General features: G+C 50.2%; 1 protein-coding gene across 1 annotated transcript in view; it reads right to left on the bottom strand.

The window, feature by feature from the left end:
- The window catches only part of PLEKHM1 (pleckstrin homology and RUN domain containing M1), a gene marked incomplete at its 5' end in the record, with an annotated part of 45,069 nt that extends 35,760 nt beyond the window's left edge, over positions 1–9,309 (bottom strand). The window contains one exon of the mRNA XM_082271560.1: positions 9,268–9,309. Coding sequence (XP_082127686.1) covers positions 9,268–9,309 — 42 coding nt within the window. The remainder of the gene's footprint in view (positions 1–9,267) is intronic.
- Between the last annotated feature and the right edge of the window lie 1,319 nt (positions 9,310–10,628).

The following is a 10,628-nucleotide window of genomic DNA, read 5'->3' on the forward strand; positions in this document are numbered from 1 at the left end:
CCTGCTTAACGTCCAGGCCACTTTTTGCAACTTGGCACTGCGCGACTTTAACTGACAATTTCGCGGTCATGCAACGCCATACCCAAACAAGATTTACGTCCTTTTTTCCCAACAAACAGAGCTTTCTTTTGGTGGTATTTGATCACCTCTGCACTTTTCATTTTTTGCAATATTAATAAAAAAAGAGCGAAAATTTTGCGAAAAAATTGACATTTTCTACTTTGACAGTTAAAAAATATCTAATATATTCAATTTTTGTCATAGATTTAGGCCAAAATGTATTTAGTTACATGTCTTTGAGAAAAAAATTCTCAATGAGTGTATTTTTAACCGCTTTAAGACCGGAAGATTTTACCCCATTCCTGACCAGGCTATATTTTGCTATTCGGCACTGCGTTACTTTAAGGGACAATTGCGCGGTCGTGCGACGCTGTACCCAAATTAAATTTATTACCTTTTTTTCCCCACAAATAGAGCTTTCTTTTGGTGGTATTTGATCACCTGTGCGATTTTTAATTTTTGAAAAAAAGAGCGACAATTTTGAAAAAAAAAAAAAACCTATATTTTTTTACATTCTGATATATAACATTCCCAAAAAAAATGTATAAATCAAAATTTAACATTTTAGGCCAATTTGTTTTCTGCTACATATTTTTGGTAAAAAAAATCAAAAAAAAAAATCGCAATAAGCGTATTTTGCGCAAAAGTTATTGCGTTTACTAACTATGGGAAAGATTTTTGTCATTTTTATTGTTTTTTTTTTTTTAACTAGTAATGGCAGTGATCTGCAATTTTTTTGCAGGACTGTGACATTGCGGCGGACAGATCGGACCCCCGACTGACATTTTTGATACTTTTGGGGGTACCAGTGACATTACTACAGTAATCAGTGCTATACATATGCACTGTTACTGTAAAAATGACACTGGCAGAGAAGGGGTTAACTTTATTAGTGATCAAGGGGTTAAGTGTGTCCCTAAGGGCGTGATTCTAACTGTAAAGGGACGTGGCTTGTGATGTAACCACAGAGACATACGATCTTACATAGCAGGATCGTATAGTCTCTGTAGTTACACCAGGGAGAATGACAGACGGCTTGTTTACATCAGCCGCCTGCCTTTCTCCCTCTCCTGCGGGAGATCGCGAGTGACCGGCGGACATTGGAGCCGCCGGTCACGCGGGGATGTCCGGTGGTGCGCGCTTGCCCCCTAGAGGCTCCTGGGCGAGCGACGTAGCCCTACATCGGTTTGCCAAGGAGAGCCAGACTGCCGCATTAAATAGTCGTGCGGCAGTCGGCAAGTGGTTAAGTATCATAGCTTGTCAGAGCCTCTGAGGAAGAGCCGAAGCCTCGAAACGCGTAAGCCTAGCTTCAGAAGACGCTATACCTTGGGGTTCTGATGCAGATGGCACATCCATTTGATATGCTTATACCAAGACTCTGAGTATTTTTATACCTTTTATCCAATAAAACCTTTATAGAGGATAATGCACTAGGCCCGTGCGCCCTTGTGTTTGTTTTTTGATCTTAGCACAATGTCTTGGGCCAGCCCTGCATACACTATCAGGGAGGGGTCCAAGCCTGAGGTAACCAAAGTCACAATAAATTCCAAAAAAAACAGTATCTCTCCTGCGCTCGCGTGCATACACATATGGTGGGTCAGTGGCAACTTTGGCTCTGAGGAAGAGGGTCCTCCCTCGAAACACGTAAGCCATACAAGGTTGTGAGGACGCCATCACACTATCCAGCAGTAGAGAAGTGTCCTGGAAGCAAGCGGTCCCTATTTCCTACATGCTTGTACAGATCCTATGTTTGTGAGTATATTGTACGCTAACTTCTTTGATTTTATTAAACTTTTTTAGTGGTAATGCACAAGGTCGGTGCGCCCTTTTCTTGTCGTTTCCTTGTAACCAAAGTCACAGCCGATGGAAAGTAGGAACAGACTGGAGATCGAAGTCATGTGTGGCTCTTTTGAAAAGCAGAAGCAGATACCAGATTTATGACTCAACACTGAAATGTGGGTAAGGGAGTAAGAAGCACATGACATTCCACCAAGTGTCAACGGTAGCTTGTAGTGCTAAGCATGATTGACCTACTGTCCTACTCACACGTTCGTAATCAGAGACCGGGCAAGAACCGAGGCAATGCAATCGGCTCTGGACATGGAAAGAGTGAGCCCTGCCATAGTCAGTCCAGTGGGTTCCAGGCCCAGCACTCCAAAGCTACACCAAGGAAAAGCCGATCCAGATAGCTGCTATACACAGACCAGCTGCTCAGGCAGTAGAGTAGAAAAAAATTTAGGTAAGACAATTTCCTCAGTGTAGGTTAGAAATGACTTCCATACTTCTAGGAAACTACAAGGCACGCTGGGAAGAGAAGGAGTTATCCTGAGCTAACCTACAGATTAGTACGCTTGTCAGGTTCCAATCCTTCAGAAGGCAACATAACCCAACAGTATACGACTTCCTCAATGGACGAGCAAGGAATACAGATTCCGACACGGCAATGCTATCTACAATCTTTGTGCTACTGGCTTTCCCCAAATATAAGACCGGGTCTTCTATTAATTTTGGCTACGTAAAACACACTAGGGCTTATTTTCAGAGAATATCTTATTTATTCAGGCCCTGTTCACACCTGAGCGTATTTCAGCTCATAAAACGCTCATCTCTGAAGTCTCAAAACGCCCAACAAGCAAAATCCCATACATTTCAATGGCCCCTGTTCCCATCTGAAGCAAAACGCCTGAAGCTCCAAAAAGTACATGAGATTCTTTTTTGGCAGATTACAGGCTTTTTTGTTAGATGTCAATGCCTGCCTCCAAACACCTGCAAAAAACGCCTGAAAAAAGAGCCAGAAAAATGTCTGAAAAAAGAGCCTGAAAAAACGCCTGAAAAAAAAAAGAGCCAGAAAAAAACACCTGAAAAAAGAGCCAGAAAAAAACACCTGAAAAAAGAGCCAGAAAAAAACACCTGAAAAAAGAGCCAGAAAAAACACCTGAAAAAAGAGCCAGAAAAAAGAGCCAGAAAAAACGCCTGAAAAAAAAAGCCAGAAAAAACGCCTGAAAAAACACCTGGGGAAAAAAAAAGCCAGAAAAAACGCCCGAAAAAAGAGCCAGAAAAAAGAGCCAGAAAAAAGAGCCAGAAAAAAGAGCCAGAAAAAAGAGCCAGAAAAAAGAGCCAGAAAAAACGCCTGAAAAAAGAGCCAGAAAAAACGCCTGAAAAAACACCTGGGAAAAAAAAGCCAGAAAAAATGCCTGAAAAGCCAGAAAAAACGCCTGAAAAGCGATACGCTCAGGTGTGAATGGAGCCTTATGGTATGTACAATGACGATCTTAAAGTGGTTGTAACCCTAAGGCTCCATTCACATATAGGCATCTCAGATCGCGATCGCAATTCTGCCCGCAATTCCGAACCATTGCAAGTTGCGGGATGCCCGAGCGATTCCCGTGATTTGCAATGCCACCCCAAACGCGCCGCGATTTTGCTGCAATTGTCGCCCCGATGAATCGTGGTAAAATCGCGGGAGGCCTGACACCCAAAAGAAGTACAAGAACTTCTTTTGAGCGTCAGGCCTTCCGCGATTCTGATTGCGTGATTTTATCGCGATGACTTCTTTTGGGCATCAGGCCTCCCGAGATTCTGTTTGCACGAGTTTACCGCAATTCATCGGGCGACAAACGTGGCAAAATCGCGGCACGTTTTGGGGGTGCCATTGCAAGTCACGGGAATCGCTCGTGCGTCCCGCGGCTTGCAATGGTTCGGAATTGCGGGCAGAATCGCCGGCAATTCTACCCGCGATCCGAAACGCCTATATGTGAATGGAGCCTTAGGGTTAATGGTCATTGTACATACCATAAGGCTCCATTCACACCTGAGCGTATCGTTTTCAGGCGTCAATTCTACCCGCGATGCAAAACGCCTATATGTGAATGGAGCCTAAAAAAAAAAAAAAATCCTGATCCTAAAGCATGATGGCACCATGCTTGTGCTGTGTCATTTACCCCTCTCTATGTTCTAAAAAAACAAAAATAAAACAATAAAATGTTCTTTAAAAAAGTTCCTGTGTCCCCTGTCTACTCTCCCCGTCAGCTCAGGAGTCAGCATTATGACATTCTGTATTCCTAAAAATAAACTTTGGTTAAAGTCATTGTAAAATTATGTAATCAGTTCTGTAAAAAGATTATGTAATGTGCAGTGTGTCTCCTTTTGTAACTTTATTGTGGAAAATACCTTATTTACAGCGCCGCAGGGCGCTCACGTGACCCGCCGAAGCTCTTCTTCCCCCACTCTGAATACTGCAGAGGGAGGGGATAAGACCCCCCGCTAACGTCAGCCCTGCTCTGAGCACTGCAGAGGGAAGAGAGGAGAAGATCTCCGGCGGGTCACGTGAGCGCCCTGTGGCGCTTATAAATAAGGTAATTTCCACAATAAAGTTACAAAAGGAGACTCACTGGACATTATATAATCTTTTTACAGAACGGATTACATGATTTTACAACAACTTTAACCACTTAAGCCCCGGAAGATTTTACCCCCTTCCTGACCAGGGCCTATTTTGCGATTCGGCACTGCGTGACTTTAACGGACAATTGCGCGGTCGTGCGACGCTGTACCTAAACGAATTTGACTTCCTTTTTTTTCCCCACAAACAGAGCTTTCTTTTGGTGGTATTTGACCACCTGTGCGATTTTTTGATCGCGCGCTATAATCAAAAAAAAAGAGCGACAATTTTGCAAAAATAACAATATTTTTTACATTTTTTTATATGAAATTCCCCCCAAAAAAATGTAAAAATCTAAATTTTTTTAAATTTTTGGCCAATTTGTTTTCTGCTACATATGTTTGGTAAAAAAAAAAAAAATCACAATAAGCGTATTTTGATTGGTTTGCGCAAAAGTTATCGCGTCTACTAACTAAGGGAAAGATTTTTTGTCATTTTTGTTGTTTTTTTTTTTTTTTTTAACAAGTAATGGCGGCGATCTGCGATTTTTTTTGCGGGACTGCAACATTGCGGCGGACAGATCGGACCCTTGACTGACATTTTTTACACTTTTGGGGGTACCAGTGACATTACTGCAGTAATCAGTGCTATAAATATGCACTGTTACTGTAAAAATGACACTGGCAGGGAAGGGGTTAACTTTATTGGAGAGGGAGGGGTTAAGTGTGTCCCTAGGGGCGTGCTTCTAACTGTGATTGGATGTGGCTGTGTGTGTAACAGCACAGATCAACGGTCCTACATAGCAGGATCGTATGATCTCTGCTGTTACACAGGGGAGAATGACAGGCGGCTTTGGTTACATTAGCCGCCTGCCTTTCTCCCTTCACTACGGACGATCGCGAGTCCGCCGGTCACATGCACTAGGGCAGTGATGGTGAACCTTGGCACCCCAGATGTTTTGGAACTACATTTCCCATGATGCTCATGCACTCTGCAGTGTAGTTGAGCATCATGGGAAATGTAGTTCAAAAACATCTGGGGTGCCAAGGTTCGCCATCACTGCACTAGGGTGTCCGTGAACGAGCCGGGGCTGGAGCGTGCCTCCGGTGGCGCTCGCTCGCCCACTATTGGCTCCCAGGCTAGTGATGTACCGGTACGTCACTTTGCCTGGCCGGGGATGACCGCTGCAGTATATGTACTTGCGGCGGTCGGCAACCAGTTAACCAGGGCTTATTTTCGGGGAACGCTGTACCCAAATAAAATTGATGTCCTTTAAATAGAGCTTTCTTTTGGTGGTATTTGATCACCTATTTAAAAATCTATTTTTTTTTTCATCCTTTTAGGCCAATTTGTTTTCTGCTACATATTTTTGGTTAAAAAAAATCCCAATAAGTATATATTGATTGGTTTGCGCAAAAGTTATCACGTCTACAAACTAGGGGATGGATTTATGTCATTTTTATTTTACTAGTAATGGCGGCGATCTGCGATTTTTAGTGGAACTGCGACATTGCGGCGGACAGATCGGACCCCTGACTGATATTTTTGGGGGTTACCAGTGACAGTACTACAGTAATCAGTGCTATACATATGGACTGTCACAGTACTAATGACACTGGCAGGGAAGGGGTTAACCCAGGGGCGCTCAAAGGGTTAAGTGTGAGCCTAGGGGAGTGATGGCGAACCTTGGCACCCCAGATGTTTTGGAACTACATTTCCCATAATGCTAATGCACTCTGCAGTGTAGTTGAGCATCATGGGAAATGTAGTTCCAAAACATCTGGGGTGCCAAGGTACCCCATCACTGGCCTAGGGGGTGTTTTCTAACTGTGGGGGGGGGCGTGGCTTATGAAATGACCATAGAGACATGTGATCCTACATAGAAGGATCACAGGTGCTCTGTGATCATTCCAGGGAGAAGAACGGTCAGCTGTGTTTACAACAGCTGATCCTCCTTCTCTCTCAGAGGGAAGCGATCGCGGGTGTCAGGTGGCAATTGCAGTCGCCGGCCCCATGGATCTGCATCCCCGCTGCCTAGTGAGGGGCGGGTGCGTACAGGTACGGCGATTCGTGCAGCCGAGCCAGCCTGCCACAGTATATATGCAGCCGGCAAGCAGTTAACAACGGTACCGGGGTGATACCTCTAACAGCAGGCATCGCCCCGGTACAACCCCCTGAAGCCGAGGCCACATATTTGCTTTCCGTCGGCGTGAAGGGGTTAGGGGAATCCCTTGTAGTCCCCCCAGGACTAGTGTCCCCCATTGGAAGATTTCCCCTCTATTACTTTTCTGGGGACAACCCAAAACTTGAGATTTTCTTTCCCTTTCGATGATGATGGTAAACAGGATAAATAGAGAGGGGGGGCTCTACCTAGCGGGGGGGCACAGACGGTAGTAAAAACCCGACACGTGTTCTAATCCCTCTCCACTGTCCAAAATTTAAAAAATAAAAAAAATAAAAAGCCTTATGCTTTGAAGTGTATCTAATAAAGCCAAATGTCTTTTAGTTGTTTTGTATGAAGGAGGGAATTCGTTACAATCCTCCATCAGAGATTTCTCTCCGCTTCCTGTCTTGGACACATAAGGGGGGATTTCCCAATATTTCCCCACGGGTGGATTTCCTCTTCTGGTTTCCTCTCCCTTCCTGTCTCAGTAACAGGGGCTGACTGGCAACTTTCAGCCCAGGGGGGCAAGTACAAACCAGAGGCCCATGGGGCAGCGACTTGGCCCCCCTCCTTCCCACTCTCCCTCTTCCCGGCCTCCTCCTGACCCCCCATTCCGGGCTGAGGCCCTGCTCCAGGTACTCTCTACTCACTGGCTGAATACAGGTTCCCAACCTGCAAGCAGGGGGCGGTTGGGGGGAGCTGGGACAGCTTGGTTGAGGCTGGCTGGGGGAGGAGGGACTCCAGTGGGGCATGGAACTGGCCTCTGCTCAGACACAGCTTACACCATCCATGCTGGGGGGGAGGAGGGGGGGGGGGGGGGGGGAGTCCTGCGCTCTGTCCTTGTCTTCAAGCCCCCACACTCAGTAGGTCAGCAGTGGGGGCTTTTTACTTCTCTCCACCAGGAATCCTTTAGTAATGTCTGTGGCAGAAGCGGTGCAGCCTTTTTATAGGACATCAGAGCGGCCCGGGGGGGGGGGGGGGGGGTGCAGTTGCCCCCCTGCCTAGGGATCAACTGATTATCGGCAAGCTGATATATCGAGGGCCGATCTGCACTTTCCCCGATATACCGGAATCGGCCCCGGAGGTTACCGATATTGTTGTGACGTCATTGCGTATGTTGCGCCACGCGCCTCCGCGCATTGGGACAGCTTCTGACTTCTTAAGCCGCCTCCCTCAGCCTCGTCTGGAGTCGGGAAGTCTCCGGACAGTGAGTGTACAGTGCACACAGTGTGTTTAACACAGCCGCCACATACATACACCTACAGCTGCCCGGTGCCAGCCAGCCAGCCACCCACCACACAGGGAGCCAACCAGCCACCCACCCACCACAGGGTGCCAGCCAACATTAACATGTTCAGTAACAGATTTGTGTCGAAAATTGTGTTTATTTTGCAAAACTTTAAATGTACAAAATATCGGCCCATATGGCCAAAATATTGGCATCGGCAACGGAAAACCGATATCGGTTGACCCCTACCCCTGCCTCAGTCCTCCCCTGCCCCCTGGCCAAGTCCTCCCCTGCCCCCTGGCCCAGTCCTCCCCTGCCCCCTGGCCCCGCCCTCCCCTGCCCCCATCCTCCACTGACCCCTGGCCCTGTCCTCCACTGACCCCTGGCCTCGTCCTCCCCTGCTCCCCGGCCTCGTCCTCCCCTGCTCCCCGGCCCCTGTCCTCCCCTGCTCCCTGGCCCAGTCTTCCCCTGCCCCCTGGCCCAGTCCTCCCATGCCCCCTGGCCCCGCCCTCCACTGCCCCCATCCTCCACTGACCCCTGGCCCTGTCCTCCCCTGCTCCCCGGCCTCGTCCTCCCCTGCTCCCCGGCCCAGTCCTCCCCTGCCCCAGTCTTCCCCTGCCCCCTGGCCCAGTCCTCCCCTGCCCCCTGGCCCCGCCCTCCTCTGCCCCCATCCTCCACTGACCCCTGGCCCTGTCCTCCACTGACCCCTGGCCTCGTCCTCCCCTGCTCCCCGGCCTCGTCCTCCCCTGCTCCCCGGCCCCGTCCTCCCCTGCTCCCTGGCCCAGTCCTCCCCTGCCCCCTGGCCCAGTCCTCCCCTGCCCCCTGGCCCAGTCCTCCCCTGCCCCCAGGCCCAGTCCTCCCCTGGCCCCGGCCTCCCCTGCCCCCTGGCCCAGTCCTCCCCTGCCCCAGTCCTCCCCTGGCCCCGGCCTCCCCTGCCCCCTGGCCCAGTCCTCCCCTGCCCCAGTCTTCCCCTGCCCCCTTGCCCAGTCCTCCCCTGCCCCCTGGCCCAGTCCTCCCCTGGCCCCGGCCTCCCCTGCCCCCTGGCCCAGTCCTCCCCTGCCCCCTGGGCCCATCCTCCCCTGCTCAGTAAAGATGGTGACAGGGACAAATAAAGGGGTAATCTTCCTATCAAGGACACAGACAGCCATATAAACCAGGCAGGGGGTCTAACCCTCCGCCACTTCCATCCATAGTAAAAATGTTGTGGTTTAGTTACAATGTGACAAAGAAAGCCATCACTTCCCCTATCACTTCCAGTCCCATGATTTGTGGTGGGGGGAGGGTGGGACCGCTGGCAGACAGAGGGCACAGCCAGCACCAGTGATGAACGACAGCTCCTGAGTCACCCCGGAATGTTCCGGTAGGAGGGTCACACACAGCCAGGAGGAAGTTATTTCCCATTACTCTCCATGTAAGAATGAAAACCGGTCTTACCTGCTTCACCTCCCTATTGTCTGGGCTGAGGGCGGAGGACATGGCGGCTCCCCCCGGAAAATCACATCACAAATCCCGAATCTGAGGAGGAAGGAGAGAGATCTGTAAACACTCAGCGACTGCTGGAGACCGCGGGACAAAGGGGGCGGGGGGAGGGAGGGGTATGAGGGATCCACCAATCACAGCCCGGTATTCTGGGAAGGAATACACGGCTCTGCAGAAAATGACACGCCCACCCTGAAACAAGCATGCAGCCAGTGAAGTCAGAACTCCCACATTACTATACTTGTTTTAGGCTGAAAATCAAAATAAATAAAATGAAACCAAGGGAGGGGTCGGCATTACAGCCAGGCCAGCAGCATTTTCAGGGGAGAGGAGCCCCTGGCAGCCCTCTTATTTGTCCCATGACCGGTTCTCTTATTTGTTTCATAGGGGAGGAGTATAGGGGGGGCCATGTGATTTGGGGGGGGGGGTCGTATAATGGGCAGTATGATAAGGGGGGGGGTTATAGGGGGCAGCGAGGGTGCTATGTGATGGGTATAAAGGACTGTGCGATGGGGGGGGTTCAAGGGGCAGTGCGATGCAGGGGGGGGGGAGGGAACAGTAAAGTGGACTGTGTGATGCAGGAGGTGTAAAACAGGCGGTGTTATGGGGGGGGGGGGGACGGTATAGGGGGGCAGTGTAGTGGGGGGAGAGGGGTATAATGGGCAGTTTAATTGGGGAGAAGAAGAATGGGGGGGGCAGTGTGAAGGGGGGGTTTATGGGGATCAGTGTGATGGGGGCGCGGTAAAGGGGGGCAGTGTGATGGGGGGGATGTGATAGGGGCTGGGTATGGGAGGGGGCAGTGTGATGGGAGAGGTTTGAAGGGGGGCAATGTGATGGAGGAGTTTTATAAGGGAGGGCAGTGTTACGGGTGTAGGGCAGTGTGATGGGGAGGGGCATGGAGGGGGCAGTGTGATGGGGGAGGGGCATGGAGGGGGCAGTGTGATGGGGGAGGGGCATGGAGGGGGAAGTGTGATGGGGAGGGGTATAGAGGGGGCAGTGTGATGGGGGAGGGGCATGGAGGGGGCAGTGTGATGGGGGAGGGGCTAGAGGGGGCAGTGTGATGGGGAGAGGTATAGAGGGGGCAGTGTGATGGGGGAGGGGCATGGAGGGGGCAGTGTGATGGGGAGGGGTATAGAGGGGGGCAGTGTGATGGGGGAAGGGCATGGAGGGGGGCAGTGTGATGGGGGAGGGGCATGGAGGGGGCAGTGTGATGGGGGAGGGGCATGGAGGGGGCAGTGTGATGGGGAGGGGCTAGAGGGGGCAGTGTGATGGGGGAGGGGCTAGAGGGGGCAGTGTGATGCGGAAGGGGTATAGGG

The sequence above is a fragment of the Pelophylax lessonae genome (genome assembly GCF_965119305.1).
Source record: "Pelophylax lessonae genome assembly, chromosome: 11".
NCBI lineage: Eukaryota > Metazoa > Chordata > Amphibia > Anura > Ranidae > Pelophylax > Pelophylax lessonae.